Source organism: Apium graveolens, chromosome 8 (assembly GCF_009905375.1).
Source record: "Apium graveolens cultivar Ventura chromosome 8, ASM990537v1, whole genome shotgun sequence".
Lineage (NCBI taxonomy): Eukaryota > Viridiplantae > Streptophyta > Magnoliopsida > Apiales > Apiaceae > Apium > Apium graveolens.
This window is the reverse complement of record NC_133654.1, coordinates 21,403,483-21,422,238: the sequence shown is the minus strand read 5'-3', so window position 1 is coordinate 21,422,238 and position 18,756 is coordinate 21,403,483. Positions and strand designations below refer to the sequence as shown.

The following is an 18,756-nucleotide window of genomic DNA, read 5'->3' as shown; positions in this document are numbered from 1 at the left end:
CTGACCATGACTTTACATTCTGATAAAGTACAAAAGGAGCAAGAAACATGAGGATGAGGGGATGATACAGATTCTAGACAGATACCTAATGAACTCTAACACCATGTTGCCACCTACTCAGTTTAATATAAGAAATGACAAGGATGATGATGAGCAGAAGCATGATGAACAAAAACCTTCTGGCTCAAATCCAAGTCAATCATCAAGAGCAACTGGTAGCAAGGATAAGAAGCAGGATGAGAAGAGTGATGGTGACAAGAAAAGAGGAGAAGAAAGGAGGAGCAAGAAAAAGCAAGATGGCTCAGAACTACAATAAACCCTAAAAATACAAACAAATCAAGCTCAACCTTCAAATCCAACCAACTCTTACACTGAACCACCTCCTACCTCAAAGCCTAAATTCCTATACAAACAAACTGCTAACACCTTTATGAAAATACCAATCACCACAAGCCAAACATTTCTCAAGAAAATTACAAACCTACCTTCTGTAAAGCCATCGCTCAAAGTTAATTACAAGTCTGCTGGGAGGAAACCTAAGAAAGCCAAGCATACAAGTTACTGAGAGGGCCATCTGAAATTGTTACAAACAAAGTGATTTTCTACCTCTAAATTGGTGCAACTCATATGAAAATTACTTCCAAATAACTAGCTGAGGAAATAGTTAGAGTCTGGGTCATGACACTAAGAGAAGTAAGAATCTACTATGAAGATGGGTCCTTCATATTTCTTGGCAGCAACTTAATGGACACTTTCTCTCCCACATAAATTAAAAGAGTGATAAGCTTGCTAAAAGATAAGGACACTGCTACAAGAGCACGAAGATCTGTTTTAGCTGAATGGTTGATTGCAAGGGAGGAAAGAAGAGGAAGGAATAAAGCTGAATATGAGGAGAAGAAGAGGAATTATGATGAGGAGATTGAAATGTATATTAAAAGATCAGAAGAACTCAAGCCAAAAGGGATGAGCAGAATTCCAATGATGGAAGATGTTTAAATGTAAAAACTTGCTCATTCTCAAAGTTCAGGATTGAGATGTTAGATGGTTATCCAAAGCAAGACAGACTCAAACTTGTGGAAGCTCTAACAGGGAAACCAATCATAGAGGAACTTGAAATTCTTGTATATCTAAAGGACCTTATTAGAGAAGAATCAAAAGTTCCAATCTTTGTCTGATGTATGTAACTGTTTAAACTCAAGAAATCACCTGATGTATAAATGATGTATTTTTGTCAATTTTTATGTATTAGTCTAATTTTCCATTATAGCTTGGGGTTAGTCTTGTTAACATGTATGAATTTGTGTTAAGCAATCTTCTCACAAATTGGGGGAGATTGTTGTGCAAGACATGCCTGTACAATAACAAGACTAAGTCAAATTGATAACCCTAAGTAAGTTGTATTGTAATCTAAGTTTAAATTTTGTTGTACCACTTAAGTCTGTAATAATGTTCAAGGGCATACTGGAGTCTTTTTCTGTAAACAGTATCAAGCCTAAGAATTCTATCTGGAAGAAGATCAAGAAGTTCATGCCTCAGAAGAATTATGAAGAAGCTTGAAGTTGAATAAATCTGTTTTGGGAAAAATATTCTAAGTCAAGATCTCTACAAGTCACAGATTAACTGTTATAGAGAAGTCATTCGAGAACTCCAGAATGACTTATCGACAAGTCAGAAAAAGCTACTAGAGAACTCAGAGATATCGACAAGCCAATTTGAATACATGAAGAATGGAGATATCGACAAGTCATTTCTTCAATAGAGAACTCTGAGTTATTGATAAGCCAATTTGTCACTAGAGAACTCAGAGTTATCGATAAGGCAATTTGTCACTAGAGAACTCAGAGTTACCGATAAGGTAATTTGTCACTAGAGAACTCAGAGTTATCGATAAGGCAATTTGTCATTAGAGAAGTCAGGGTTATCGATAAGTCAAAGTGAAGAAATGAAGATGAGAGATCTCGACAAGCCAAATTCTCTTATAGAGAACTCAAAGACTTCGATAAGTCAAAACAACTGTAGAGTAATTAGAGATCTCGATAAGCCAATATACTTATCGAGATCTCAAGTTCTCTATATACCAAACTGGAGATCTCGAGGTAAAACTCAAAGTACAAAGTGCAGACCAGTTCAATATCCAAGATTATCAATCAACAAATAATCTAATTAGTTGGATTGACAAGTCTAGAAAAGCATCTTGATGAGTGCAAGATCAAAGGCCAAGATTAACGGGCAAAGTAAAGTCACAGGCGTGCAAGATTAGCAACGATACACTAAGCCAGAAATAGAAAGATTTGATTATCTAAAAATAGGGTTTAATACATGTTGTTGCATGTTGTGTAATAACCGGTATTTACTATTTTATAAAGTAAGCGCTGGATGCTTTGTTAGAAGCAACAATTTAAATCAGAAAAATCTTGTATTCTCTCAAGGAAGAAGCTAAGCTCTTTATCAACAAAGAGCCTAGAAATTTTGTAGCAAAACATTCTTAATTTTGATATAAAATTAAGTGAGTTTTGAAAAATATGTGTTCACTGTTTTATTTGTCTAAATTCAGCACTAACACATTTAACTACAAGATTTTAATTTACTTTGTTCATCACCATAAACACTTCAATAAAAGCAGAAAAACACAAAAACAAATTCACCCCCCCCTCTGTGTGTGATTCATTATCTAACAGGAACTTTGGCATCAATGCCTTGGGAACCCTTCAGAGAAAGTAGTAAAGTCACTACCTTTTTTACAAAATTCTAGTGATAAATTGAATTAGGCATGTGATGTGTGCCCTCATGCTAAACATACTCGTGATTCTTCTCCTCTTAGTGATCATAAAGCTTCTCAAATTTTTAAATTAATTTATTGTGATTTATGGGGTCCTTATAATACACTTTCTTCGTGTGGAGCTCGCTATTTTTTAACTATTGTGGATGATTTTTTCAAAGATGTATGGGTTTATCTCTTGATTGATAAATTGGAGGTTTTTGAAAGCTTTGTGTCACTTTTTGCTATGGTTGATCAATAAATTGGCAAAAATGTTAAAATCGTTATAAGTGAAAATGGGACGGAGTTTAATTATTTTAAAAATTATTTTCTTTCAAAAGGAATTATATTTCAAACATCTTGTGTAGGAACTCCACAAAAAATGGTAAAGTTGAACGTAAGCACTGTCATATTCTAACAGTTGCAAGAGCCTTGCCTTTTCAAAGTCATCTTCCCATTTATTTTTAGGGTGAATGTATATTGGCAGCCTGCCATTTAATAAATTGAACACCATCTAGTGTCCTTCAAAATAAAATACCCTGTGAAATTTATTTAATAGGGTGCCTATTTTTGATGAATTGAGGGTGTTTGAATCATTATGTTATGCTCATAATCAGCAAGCTAAGAGTGATAAATTTGCCAGTCGAAGTCGAAAAGGTATTTTGTTTCAATTGGAATTTGGTTATTCACCATGTACGAGGATCCCCGCTAAGCATCCATGGCTGAATAGTTAAAGCGCCCAACTCATAATTGGCGAAGAAGGGGTGAAGACTATATGATCTTGAAAATAATTTTTTTTCTAGGGATGTTAAGTTCTTTGAAAATCAATTCTCTTTTGTTGAAAATGATACCATTAGTATTGAAAAGAATTCTGAAAGCATGTATATTGTTGATGATGACCTTGAGTTCAATTTCCCCGGGGGTCCAGAATTATCCAGTAATGGACTAGAGTCCACACATGAATCAGTTGAGAGCCTAATGACCACCACATGCCATGAATCACAGTCCAGCCCAAATACTGAGCATACTTTAACTACAGATGAGAAAACAATAATTGCTTTTGATTCTTCTAATGAAACACAAATGGGATGAGGATTCCATGAAAAGATACCATCTGTCCGACTTTGTGATTATGTAACAAACACTGTCATAGCCGAAGCTCCATCTACTCTCTCTTCCAGTTCACCTGCTTCCTCTCCTACCTCAGATACCCCTTTTCCTATAACACATTATATTAATTCTACAAAATTTTCTGCTAGGCACCAGAAATTTCTTACAGCTGTTACTACGGGTTGTGAACCGAGATCATTCAAAGAAGCTATGAAAGATGATGGATGGCGTCAAGCTATGCAAATAAAAATCCGTATTGCCACCTGGTAAACGTGCTCTTGGTAGTCAATGGGTCTATAAATCAAGTACAACTCTGATGGTAGTGTCGAATGGATTAAAGCTCATTTAGTTGCTCTTGGTAATCAGCAAAGATCTGGGATTGATTACAATGAAACCTTTGCACCAGTTGCAAAGATGGTCACAGTTCGTGCTTACTTAGCCATTGCAGCATTTAAAAATTGGGAGCTGCATCAAATGGACGTACATAATGCTTTTTTTGCACGGGGATCTCAACGAGGAAGTATATATGAAGCTTCCACCAGTTTTTACATCTTCTCAACCTAATATGGTGTGTCATCTTAGAAAGTCAATTTATGGCTTGAGACAATCATCACGATGCTGGTTTACTAAGCTAGCCACCGCCCTAAAGAAGTATGGTTTTCAACAATCATATATTGACTATTCGCTCTTTACTTATACAAAGCAGGTGTCCAGATAAATATTTTGGTGTATGTTGATGATTTAATTATCTCTGGTAATGATTCTGTTGCTTTAAAAAAATTTAAGAGCTACTTGAGTAAATGTTTTTACATGAAGGATCTTGGTGTTCTTAAATATTCTCTTGGGATCGAAGTGGCACGCAATCATAATGGTATATTTCTTTGCCAAAGAAAATATTCTCTTGATATTATATTAGAAGTTGGCCTTCAGTTCTAAGTCTGCTCCTTTTCCTATTGAGCAAAACCACCAGCTTGCTCGTGCTTCGGGAGAACTTTTGTCCAATCCGGAATTCTATCATTGTTTGGTTGGACGATTAATTTATTTAACATTGAAACATCCAGATTTGGCATACTCTGTACATGTTCTGTCACAATTTTTGCAAGCACCAAGACGAGAACATTGGGAAGCTGCCTTGCGTGTTGTTCGTTACTTGAAAGGTTCCCATGATCAAGGAATTTTACAACAAGATTATAGTTGCCTCTCTTTAACAGGTTGGTGTGATTCTGACTGGGCAATATATCCACTTACTCGTCGATCCCTTATATGCTGGCTTGTATTTTTGGGTCATTCCCCGATTTCATGGAAAATAAAGAAATAACCTATTATCGCACGTTCTTCGACAGAGGATGAATATCGCGCAATGGCTTCCCTAACTTGTGAATTGATATGGTTAAAAGGTCTTCTTCTTAGTTTAGGAATCCAACATCCTGCTGTTAGTAGTATGTATTACGATAGCCATTCCACTTTACACGTTGCAAAAAATCTTGTCTTTCACGAAAGGACAAAGCACATTGAAGCAGACTGTCACTTTGTCCGTGATGCTATTCAGGATGGCACTATTCTTCCGTCATATGTTACAAAAATAGTCTAGTTGGAGGACATATTCACTAAGCCTTTAGGGACACGTCGATTTCAATTCTTGCTTTCCAAGTTGGGCATTATAATCCACATGCTCCAACTTCAAGGGGGTGTTGAGATTTTAGTGATATGCAGAGATATTCCTCAGATACGCTGAGATGATATGATATGATATACTAATTTGTTGGGATACTCTTTTGATATATGGGATGTGTAGGATGTTCAGATTCTATATTTATGTAAATTGATTTGACTGAGCTAAAGTCTAGGAATTAGATTAACATTACAACTATAGTTTCTTGTTTTGCAGCCTGGTTCTATGGTATTATTTGTATATATACATGACTAAAAAAATTGTTAGGTCCGTAATCAACTGTAGAGGGGTGAATACAGTTTATGCAAATAATTTGATAAAGCTTTAAAAGAATCAACAGTTTTTATATTAATCTGATAAAAACTGTTATACAAGTACTCTCTCAAAGGATGAATAATTATTCTTGAGAGTTGCTAGGTTATATGAAAGATATAACAATTCGTTAACACTTATAGTAGGGGTGTACAGATGAACCGCTCAACCGCATTCAACCGCTCGCAACCAAACCGCATTTTGCGGATAATCGCGAAACGCGGGTTGGTTGTGAATTTAAATTTTAAAAACCGCTCATTCGCGGTTTGGATGCGATTTTAAATTCTTGAGAATCACAACCGCAACTCGCAACATATTTTTTATAATAAAATATATTTTCAAAAATGTAGTTGATATCATATAAATAAAATCTTAGGTTAATGTTAAGACTTCGATCATAAGATTCACAATCATTATAAGATACATAACCAAAGAAATGGAAAATGTAATCAACATGTAATATTTTTTATCCTTTTCTTTTTTCTTTTCTCTCGCCTCTATATTTTTGTATGTTTTTAATATCCTTGCTCCACACAGAACATTAGTTTGTATTTTATTTTTGAATGTAAATTTATCACGTAACTTAAACTTGAATTTATTAATATTCTGAATTTATTTTTTTGCAAATTATTAATTATTTTAAAATAAGTGGTTGAACCGCAAACCGATCCGTAATAACCGCAAATTCGCAACCGCAATTGACGCGGTTAATCGCAACCACAAATGCGGTTGCAGATGACAATTTTCTAAATCCGCTCTTCACGGTTTGGTTCGACTTTTACCCCAAAACCGATCTGATCCGAACCGCGTACACCCCTAACTTATAGTGTAAACCTAATATGTGCTTATATAGTGCACAGTTACACAATCAATAAGGAATCCTATTCTATTACAATAAGGAAACCTAATAAATATCCATGTATGATTGCTTCTGAAATAAAATTCTTCACCGTCTTGAATTCTGCAATCCTTATCCTTCTCGAATATCTACTGAAGTGACTAAATCCTGATGATATCAAATGCTGATCATCAAGTACTGATAGACAAGTACTGATGACGTCACCTTCAGTAAGTACTAATATTAAGTCCTGATAGTTTATATCATGATATCATCATTTATATCTAACAATCTCCCCAACTTGTGCATTATGTAATTATGTACAAGTTCTAATTGATGATGTCAAAAATTATCTAACGGCTGAAATCAAATAAACATGTACAATCTTACAGAAAGTGATTATCAGACTCTATTCTTTTTTCTTGAACTCTAATACAGTCTGTAGCTTCTTCAAGGAACTTCCTTATTATATTTTCTTCCATAACATCCAAGTACCATTACATCCTTTGCTTGTGTTCTTTTACTTGTGTTCTTTTAGCTCATCTTTTGATTCATCATTCAGATAGATAGTTGCCCTGAGATTATGTCGCTTTAAATTTGGGATATAGACATAATGGGCCCCTTTCCCCGGGCAAAAAGAGACCTCTGCTACTTCATAGTGGAAATTGATTATATGACTAAATGAGCGGAAGCTAAAGTTATGAGAACAATTAATCAGCAGAATTATATAAATTTCATGGATTCAATCCATGAATAAAAAGATTTTGGAAAATAAAATGCTCAGTCCAGCTTGTGTAATGAATTGGAGTTCTTAACAAATGGCTGAATGGAGAAAATTTTGAAAGAGAAAAACTAAGAATGTTATTTTACCAGTTCAAGAGCAAAAAAAGGAAGATATGAAGTGTGGGGCACCACATATGGGAACACTAAAAGTAAACATCGACGCATCAGTCTTCACAGGGGAAGGGTTTTATTCTAATGGAATGGTCGTAAGGGACCATGTAAGGCTTTTGTACAGGGTAAGGCAATGAAATTCAGAGGAGCAGTATCAGCTTTTTAGGACGAATCAGTTGGATTTCTCGAAGCTTTGAGGTGGATAAGGGAGCTCCCTGATCAACCTACCATTATTGAAAGTGATTCTCTTGTGAGAGCTTTGGCTAAGAGGCTAGATAATCTGCTGGAGCTAGGCCATGTCTTTGCGTAATGTCATCGACTTCTAGATGAAAGGAATGGTCCATCAGTTATTTTTGTTAGAAAGCAAGGTAACAAGTTAGCTCAAAAAATGGCTAGGCTTCCTTGTTTAAAATAATCATACTTTAACCGGAATTTCGGGGTTTTTAATCAGACTGGACCAAAGACCGGGCCGGGCGAGGCTTGATCGGGCCAGATTTTCGGGCCCATACTTTTTGTGAATCTAGTGAAAAGTGATTGAAACTTGGTGCACATGAAATCGATAATGTATCATTCCAATTTCAACATTCTCGTGTTAAAGTGCTTATACAAAGTTATTAAATTCATGACGACTACGTGCAGTTAGAAAATATAGGCATGTATATTGTCTATGCATAACGTACGTATTTTAGAACAAGTCTTCGTGTGTACCTTGATGATGTAAGTTAGAAACATGTTGTTTTATAATATATGGACTAATATAACGTTATATTAATTATTTTCAAATTTTATTATTGAATGATATCAACCTTTTTTTAAATACTTATTTAATAATAATTTATATTATTTTTAAAACAAAGATTTTCTAAATTTGATGAATATGTCATAAACGTCAAAATTACAGTGTGCGCGGGGTTTGTTGGAAAAAAGTGTATGGTCCATAATAATTTAGTTAAAATGTACGAAAAATTTTACCTGACTCGGATTATGCTCAATGGTTGTTTAGGTTGTTCGGTGATGGTATATCGTGCCATGGTTTACAATTTTTTTCAACAAGCTTTTTTTATTCTGATAATGATAAATAGTTTGGTTGTATGTGATCTTTAATTTAAAGATATATTGATATTTATTATAATTTGTGTAGTTTCAGTATTATGTGTGTAAGGTGGTTGAAACTTGGTGAACATGAAATCGATAATATATTAGTCCAATTTCAGCATTCTCATGTTAGAGTGTTAATACAGAATTATCCAATTTATTGTGACGGCGTGACCGCGTGTAGTTAGGAAATATTGTATGTTCATGTTTATGCATGACATATGTATTTTAGAATTTGTAATTATGTGTGCATTTTCGATTTAAGTTAGGCACGTGTTATTTTATAATACTAGTTTAGAAATCGTGTGATACACGAATATTTTTCTAAATATTATATAATTTTTAAAAATAAATTGAATTGGAATTTTAAGATTCCAAATTTTTTTATTCAAATTTTTTAAATGATATGATCTGATAATAATTATATATGCATATTTATTAGATATTTTTATTTATATGTATTCTTTTAAAAAATAGGAACATCACTCCTATTGAAAACTCGATACGAAAAAAAATATGTCACCCTAGCTAGAGTGTGGGCAATTATATTAACAGACTACTTAATAAAAATACTGAAACCGTGTTTAGTTCTCAGAGCATCCTACGACACTCCTCATAAATGCTTCATGTTATGTCTGCTTTTGGCATGGGTCCTAAAAAGGCCCAACAAACTCTCACGCTAGGCCTACATTCTTTAAGGGGCCAATTATGAATAATGAATTACCAAGACATGAGGTCTTATGAATAAGGATCAACTTTCGTCACTTTTCACACGAGTCCGGCAGGGTCGAACCTCACAAACAAGTGAGCCCATCCCCATCTAGGGGTAGCATTACGAAACAACGGATATATGACCTATCGCAATTAAGGGTCACGTTTCATCAATATTTCTATAAAAAGTTAATCTTAATTGTAAAAGAAGAAGTGATGACATGCTACCTTATCACATTGAGTCACCTCACTATCAACTTACACTATTTCTTCTCTATGATGAACAAATATGGGCTTTTTATAGACGGCCCCACGGTCGACGAATCAGAACCTTGATGGACCGGACCCAAGTTTATCTGGGTAACTTGTCCTCCAAGAAATATGTGTGCCTTGAACCCCTATAAAAGGGTACATAATTCTTTTGTTTACGGATGATCAACAGTTTGAAAAAATGGAGAATAAAGATTTTTAGTCTGGCATTGTACGAATCATCAAACATGATCAGATATAACATCCATAAATTTTCGTCCCGTTTTCTTCGCGTTCTTCGTGAAAATAACTTCAAATCAACATAATTTGCTCTGTGATTTCATCAACCTCCGAATTCGTGTTGTTAAAAGTCAGGTAAGATAAGATAGTATTTAAATTCTTTTTAATATTATACATTTGTCTTTAATTATCAAATAGAACTGATAATTTTTAAATAACAAAATATTATTATAAAATATAACGAGGTGAGCATCAAATCAGAATTAGAATTGAATTTGGCAATACGGTAAGTGTCTGGGCAGCCAATTTAGAATTAGAATTGAATTAGGCAATAAGGTAAGTGTTTGGGCCTATTTAAACAGATACTTTGGTTCATCTGAGTGATTGTTGTTTGTGATAACGATCGTAGAGGATGAAGGGAATTTCAAACCCTAAATCTGCAAGTTAGCGACGTAACCAAACAATCTGACAAGTAGTTGGAAGTCATGACACGATACTTAGCTTCTGAAGACGATTCAGGTTAAATATTTTTATTCGGTAAAGTAAAATTTGATTGATCCGGGTTAAAATAAAAAATAAAAATCTAAATATAGTTAGTTGATTTGTTGTATCGGGTTAAAACACAATAATAAATATAACTAATGTGGTTTAAAATAATATATTGTACTCACCCGGGCTAAAACTAAATACAACTAATTCGTACTCATCCAGACTAAAACTAAATACAACTAATTCGTTAGTTGATATAATTACATCGAGTTAAAACAAATAATTTATACTATCCATTTATGCTAAAACTAAATAATATTAAACCCGAACTAAAATATAATTAAAAATAAATTAAATATAATTACTTGAATTTTGTTGATATAAAGGTCTTATATAATGAAAGGTCTTCTTCTATCTCTACAATATCCATATTATTTTATAAAAACAAAATTAGAGGCAATATTATTTTATTAAAACGAAACTGGACTTTATTTGTTAATTTGTATGATAGGGTCGGATAGACACAAAATACTATATACAGTCATCCGATGTGAAATAAATTGATATAGTTAATCAAGATAAAAACATAAAATGAAAGAATAATTACACCAACAATATATATATATACTTTTATTAGGGCTAAAAAATATATATTGTATATCCAAATTTAAATAAATTATATTAAAATTTGAATATAATTACTTAGATTTTGTCGATATAATGTATTTAAGCTAAAACAAAATAATGTGTACAGCTGAAGGCTAAAAATTGAATTAAAGATGATTCGCACTATTGAATATATTAAAATATTAAAATAAAATAGTTAATAAAATAAAACAAATTTAAATAATAGAATAATAAAATTTGAAAATATAAATTCCAGTCATATTTATGCTCGCATTAGTTACGGGCTATTTAGAATCAGAATTGAATTTGGCAATACGGTAAGGTAAGTGTTTGGGTAGCACATTTAGAATTAGAATTGAATTAGGTAATAGGTCAAGTGTTTGGGCCTATTTAAACAGATAGTTTGTTCCTTGTGAGTGATTGCTGTTTGTGATGACGATCGTAGAGGATCAAGGGAATTTCAAACCCGTGTTTCGCACGAAACTTGAACGTCAATTGTTAAATTCAACTTCTCGCAGTTATGATCTTAATCGTGTCCATGACAATGAGAGAGACCGAAGTCGAAAGAGACTGCCTGACAGCCATGTTCCAAATAATGAAGATTGTGCTCGAAAGAGACCGCGTGACAGCCATGTTCGAAATAATGAACATTGTGCTCGAAAGAAGCCACACTTGGAGAAACAGGACAACAGTGAACAAGAATTGAGTGCTATAAAAGAAGAATATGGGTTTGGTTCGAATAAGCCGAAGAAGAGAGTCATGAACCCGAGAGAGTTTGATTGGGATGCTTGTGATGATACTTCAGGGAATGTCAATGCTCTGCATGTGGCAATACCTTTATTTGGTCGTGGTCGTCTTGCGGGGATTGATCTTCATGAACAGATAAAAGTCGCAAAGAAGGAGATGAGGGAAGCCATTAGGAAGTACGCGAAGGCTGATGCTGGACATCAGCTTAAGAGGAAAAATGATTCTGATTATTTGTACGATAAATTTGACATGAAAGTGGACGTACATTGGTCTGATAAGATGCATGGAGAGATGAATGCTAGGGATTGGCGGATTTTTAAGGAAGATTTTAATATATCTTATAAGGGAGGATCTCGAGTTCCTCACCCGATCAGGAGTTGGGATGAGAGTAAGTTGAGTTCTGAGCTGTTGGCGGCTGTGAGAAGAGTTGGGTACAAGGCTCCTACTCCTATTCAGATGGCAGCTATTCCCCTCGGATTGCAGCAACGTGATGTTATTGGTGTTGCCGAGACAGGATCTGGGAAGACTGCTGCCTTTGTGATACCCATGTTGGCTTATATAGCTAGACTACCTCCTCTTACAGAAGATAATGAGGCGGAGGGTCCATATGCAGTTGTGATGGCGCCCACTCGTGAACTTGCCCAGCAGATTGAACAAGAGACTGTTAAATTTGCTCACTTTTTGGGTATCAGAGTTGTTTCTATAGTTGGTGGTCAGTCCATTGAAGAGCAAGCGTTCAAGATTAGGCAAGGGTGTGAGGTTGTGATTGCTACACCAGGACGTCTTATTGATTGCTTGGAGAGGAGATACATTGTTTTGAACCAGTGTAACTATGTTGTACTTGATGAGGCTGATCGAATGATTGATATGGGTTTTGAACCCCAAGTTGTAGGAGTTCTGGATGCAATGCCTTCAACAAATTATAAACCAATGAATGAGGATGAGGAGCTAGATGAGAACAAGACATACCGCACGACTTATATGTTTAGTGCTACCATGCCCCCTGTTGTTGAGCGTCTTGCAAAGAAGTACTTGAGAAATCCTGTTGTTGTTACTGTTGGATCTGCTGGAAAGGCTACTGACCTCATTACTCAGCACGTGATAATGGTTAAGGAATCTGAAAAAATGTTTAGGTTGCATAAGATACTTGATGAACTTGGTAACAAGATTGCCATGGTCTTTGTAAATGATAAGAATTCTGCTGGTACACTTTTCAGGGCTTTGGATAGGGCACATTATCGTGTAACAACCATTAATGGGGGCATGTCGCAGAGAAATAGAGATAACAGCTTGGAATCTTTTAGGACAAAAAAATACAATGTCATGATTGCCACTGATGTATTAGGAAGAGGTATTGACATACCTGATGTGGCCTATGTGATTAATTATGATATGCCTCCTACCATTGAATTGTACACGCATCGGATTGGAAGAACTGGGCGTGCAGGAAAGACAGGTATTGCGACAACATTCTTGACTCTACATGACACTAATGTATTCTATGACCTCAAGCATATGCTTATTCAGAGTAACAGTCCAGTGCCACCTGAATTGTCAAGACACGAAGCTTCAAAATTTAAGCCTGGTTCCATTCCTCACAAACCACTAAGACGCAGTGACAGAGTCTTTGCACACTAAGACAGTACGTACTGTATCCAGAACTCCTATAAGCAATAAAGAAGCAAACCTAATTTGTTACATTGTTTCAATGATTTTCTTCACTAGATAATGTGGATTTGGCCCTAACTTGCTGTGGATTGTGTGATAACCTAGTAATCATTTTCTGGATTTCCAATTTCCTTTTACAAGTAAAGAACAAATTTGATTATTGTAATAAATAATAGCAAAATGTCGTTTTACTGAATGACTAAAACGAATTGCAGTGGCTAAGCAAGCACATTTAAATGGGTCTAACATAGATCTAGAAATTTAGAAACATGCATCTAGTTCTTAGCATAATTTTTATTATAAAATTTTATGGTGGTGCATTTTCGTTTGAATTCAGATCTATGCGAACTATACTCTCTTTAAGATTAAATTTGAAAGATGACTGTGTAATTACTAAGATCAACTATGCTTGCATAGCATGAAGACACAAATTTTCACAGGAACTGATTTACCTGCTTCCTTCACAGGCACCGATTTAGCTGCTGTTTTCATCAATATATAGATTGAAATCTTGCTGTATGGAAATATTCTTTTACAATTTTAACATTAAATTGTCAAAGTGTGGCTAGTTTTGTGGGTTATGTACAGACAATTTCGCAGCCTTTTCATCTGTATATATGTTTATGCAGTTCACACCAGGTCACCAGCAGCTGCAGGATCCGTATATATGACTTATGTAGACAATCAAGTATTCTTTGCCCCTTCTATAAGACTGCGAGGTATATTTCCAGTACATGAACATATTAAATGGTTAGTGAGCTAATATCGACTTTTGGATGTTAAATTTCTATGAAGCCAGAACTGTGAATTGGTATCAGACCTACTGATTCTTAGCGCATTTGACATTTGGTTTTAAGTATTTTCTTTCCCAGTTTTTCTTTTTTAATAATTGTCATTTGTCCTCGGTTTATGGTTTGTTACCTCGACAGTGATGGCTTTTAGTACCATTATTTCAGGTGGCCAATTTGTCCCTGGTATAGTGATTGGGACGGACCACATGTCTTGTAGGCACGTCGCAGTCAGATTTTACATAAAGTTGAACATCGAGGAAGCAAATTATAGTTTGAGATAAAAAAATTTGAAAATAAAATAGTTAGATAGTCAGTCAGTTACAATATGTATTATTACTTTTAGAATTTCTTATAATGCACCATAATGTTCATGGGAAAAAACTAGAAAGCCATATTTCTCTTGGTTTCTTGGGATAATGCATTTAAATTAGCATTAAAAAAAACTTACCAGGGTGACTGTTGCTCGCTTTTACGCTTCACAGTTGGCCTGATATAGGTTTCTACCTCCTGTGTGTTGTAAAGGTCGCAGACGTTGCTTCTATCTTGAGGAGCAATTTTAAGTAAGGTATTTTTTTTGATAATGTAGTTTGAACCTCTGTTGATGTTTCTTCTGGTTGTATCGCAGACAAACACTTGTCGATGTACTTTCCGGTTGTTTATATCCTATTGCCTATTTTTCTGCAAGTACTTGACATGGTGTTTGACAATCAAATTCCAATGGCATTAAAATATAACCAAGTAATTTGGCTGTGTTGCAGTCATTTAGTGGTAGTTCTAAAGTCTAAAGCAGATTTCCAGTGTATTCCTTTGAGTCCACCTTTAGGCATTGAGTAACCTAAGTTCGAATTTTTTTTGGACTTGCAGACATAGAATTGAGAAGCAATATCAGTAGCTAGGTGTAGAACTAAAGCAGAATGGTGCAATGCTTAAACTGCTTGTTAATTTACACGGCTTTCTTCTTAAAGACGCGGGCCTTGAAGATTTCTCTGACTCCTATATATATTTGCACGAATGCACTGTTTACCCATGGCAGCCACTGCACTATTGCATGAAAACACAAACAGCCAAAGAATATGGAGATTTACTGTGAGTACATCAGGGAAAGAAAACAACACTGGTGAAATCATTAATCAGCAACTCTTGTAAATTTACATGGCTTTCTTTGTTGCTTAAAGACATGGGCCTTGAAGATCCTGACTCCCTCCTATATATTTGCACGACTGTAATAACAAAGATGCATTGCCCATAGCAGCCACTGCAGTATTGCATGAAAGCACCCGCCAAAGCATACGGAGATTCATTGTCAGTACATTAGGGACAAAATCAACTCTAAGTGGCTTCGTTCCATTTCTAAAACCACATCTGTGTCAGCTGGTCAGTTTGTCTCTGGTGTAATGGTTTGGACAAACCACATATGTTGTAGGCAAGTTATAGTCAGTGTTTATAGGAAGTTGAACATCAAAGAAGGAACACCATCATTTCGGTGCAGATTCAGGATGTAAGGGTAAAAGTAAATATCAATTTGGGCAAGTGAATTGGTAAAAGCCCGCGCCTTGTCTGTATAAATGTACAACATTTGAATTTGCTGTAGAATCTAACATGAAAGTTCTCTTCATTACACTCCATGTCCTAGCCCACCAACTAGTTTAAAGTCAATACTACTCTAAATTGATTCAAAAACACTCCTATTCAGCTATAATTCTCCCTGCAAACATCAGGTTTTTGTAATTCTATTGATCGAGAATGAGATTTCTGCTCATCTTTTGAGCTTGATTACACTTCTTCTTTGATTCCCTGATCAGGCATTGTAATTTGAAGAAATTGATTGATTGTGTACACTTTGTTACTTAGTTGAACTCAAATGAGCTATTTTTCTGTTGCATACTTGAGAATTCTGGTGGCGTTTTTGGTAAATCATTTGAATAAGTTTACGAGTGACGTTGAGATTGTTGCGACATGAAATTTGTTTCAACTTGATGTCTTTGATGCCTTTCTATATGTGTACAGTAAGCTGATTTTATCAGATTTAGTTTGGCATTTGCAAATCAGTGAAGTAAATTTATAAAATATTTGTTGCGATTAACTAACTATGCATTGGATTATAAGTTTTCATTTAATTATACGCATTTTAGCACTAGTATTCAACTTGCTGGGAGTACACAAGCCAACAGGTCACTTCCTTGTGTTAACATTTTCTTTGATAAGTTTCCTTGTATATGTTTACATTGATTTGAGGATAGGGATCAGGATTGCACTAGTATCTCTTCAATTAGTAGTTGTAGTAGTTGAAGTATTAGTAATAGTTAAATAAGGGGGTAGATAGGTCTTTTTACCAGCAGAGCGGTGGAGTAAAGTCTATAAATAGCATTGATTTAAATGAGAAGGATTCATTTTTCCCGCTGTTTCTCACTCTAGGTTTCAGACTACACTTTCTCTCTCTATAACAAACTTTCTGTCGAAGTCTTCTCTCTAATTTCCTAAAGTTCTTTGAATCTCCCGGTGTACTGCTATTCTCTGTTAGATATCATTGATTTTAGTTGTTTTTCAGAAATTCTACCTTATAAACTAAAAAAAATACAAAAACATTCAAAAATCAGAAAATCAAAAGGTCAATTCCTGAGAAATTGTTTAAGTTTTTGATCAATCACTGCTTGAATTGTGTTATGGATCCAATTCGGAGTCGAACGAGCCTAAACTTGCAGAAATCACAGCTGTAATCGCAGAGTTCTATTCAATTGACTTAAGGTGCTCTGTTCTTATGTCTCACTCTTTAGATCTGTAAATTTTCTGTTAATATCAGTTACATCTCGAGTTGTTTTAGTTGAATTGAAGGCGTTTACATCTAATAGGTGCATTTCAATTGTCGTTTTTGGAAAAAAGTACAGAATTAGTAGGTTTATTACAATTTTGTGTTGTACAATACGTACTTTATCTGTTTGAGTACTTGTTGTACTGGTTGCTGTACTTTTTATTGCGGAGGTTTGCGAGAATTGAGTAGTTGTGAAGGTAATTGTGTCATAACAGAATTTGTGATTTGTTATTGTGTTGAAGGTGTGAAGTAGTGATGGTTATAATGAGATATTCAAGTTGTGTTTTGAAACAGTGTTTGAATTTGTTTGCGAGAGTGAGGTCTCAGGGAAGTGGTAATCTTCAGTATAATACAACAGTAAAGGAGGAAGGTGAGAAGCAATATATTGAGTTGGTACAACAGGTGCAACAACAGTTTCTATTAAACAGAGAATAATGCCAGATTGTCTTTAATAGCAGAAATGGTTGATTTGGCAGTACAAAAGTTAAGCTCCGATATTAGTTCTCAATTAGCTGTTCCAGTTGAAGTATAACCAGTTACTTAAGTAAGGGCAGGTAGGTGTTTCACAAGCAGTTTTATGAAGTCTATATATAGGACATGGCCATGTAATTCTCTGTTACGTTGATTTAATTGAAAAGGATTCATTTCAATGCTTTTTTAATCACCGTTCCGATAATTTTGTTTGGTATTTGGCAGATCAGCCATGTCAGACCTAACAACACCACAAGAGATTCTTAATCTAGTTAAGAGGATTTCTACTGATCCTCGATCCAGTGGGCGCCGTCTCCGTATACTCCGTGGGATGGTAAAACGGTGTTTTTCTCGTCATCCACACCTGCTTGATTCCTTTGTAGACATCAATGGTGTTGAAGCCTTGGTGCTTCTGCTTCACTCCTCGAGACTAGTGCTAGATATTGTGGAGAATGTATACTGAAGCAGTTGTACAACATCTGTATGGATTTAGAACAGCCTAACTACGGTGTGCGGTTAATGATCAAGTTGGGTAAGACTTTGAGCAAAAACGGTCAGGTCTACTCATGCTGTCTTGTATTTCTTGCTCGCTTTGCCGGAAAATGGATCAAACAGGAGATTCCATTCTTTGTGTTGCTGGTTGTTAATTTGTTCAAAAGTGTGGATTCGATGTTGGAAAATCACGTGAAATATCTTGAATTGGAACCTACAGATGAAAGGCTATACGTACTCATTGTCTTTTCTAAATACTTTGAGTCCGTAGGGGAACAAATAACGGAGAATGTTGAGATCAAAGATATATGTTCCTCATTGATGGAAAAAATGTACATTCTACTTCCTGGTTTTCTCAAGAGATATCCTGATATAATCATCATATACTTTGATATCCTAAAATTAGTGTACCGTACTGCGGAATATGCACAAGCTACTGATGCACTACAAGAATTCTGTATAGTTCTTACAGACAATGCTGATAGTTTCCGGAGAACGATCCTGCTGTTCTTAGACAAGTTGGGAACGAGCTGGTTTGAAGATCATGGTTGGCTTCTACAATTTATGGAAGATGTTGGCTTGGAAGGGGACATAATTCTATCATGTGCAAGGTCACTTCTGCCGTCTATCAATTCATCGATTATGTTTCACCTTCAAATTGATAGAGACAATCTTCTTGGCTGTTCGAGGGACCTCCTCGATGCCGCTACAACAACGAAACAACTCCAAAGCACTTTAAACGTGACATTCCTCAATGAAATTGGCCGAGGAGATGGTTTAGTA

General features: G+C 35.1%; 1 protein-coding gene across 1 annotated transcript; it reads left to right on the top strand.

Moving 5' to 3' along the window:
- The first annotated feature begins 11,634 nt into the window (after window positions 1-11,634).
- Window positions 11,635-13,418, top strand: LOC141678885 (DEAD-box ATP-dependent RNA helicase 21-like). Its single transcript, XM_074485305.1, has one exon. It carries the CDS (start codon window positions 11,755-11,757, stop codon window positions 13,378-13,380), a length of 1,626 nt encoding a protein of 541 aa, XP_074341406.1. The 5' UTR covers window positions 11,635-11,754; the 3' UTR covers window positions 13,381-13,418.
- Window positions 13,419-18,756: the final 5,338 nt, after the last annotated feature.

Excerpts from the sequence above, each read along its gene's own strand:
- LOC141678885 (XM_074485305.1), top strand. The coding sequence starts at position 11,755 with ATGAACCCGAGAGAGTTTGATTGGGATGCTTGTGATGATACTTCAGGG.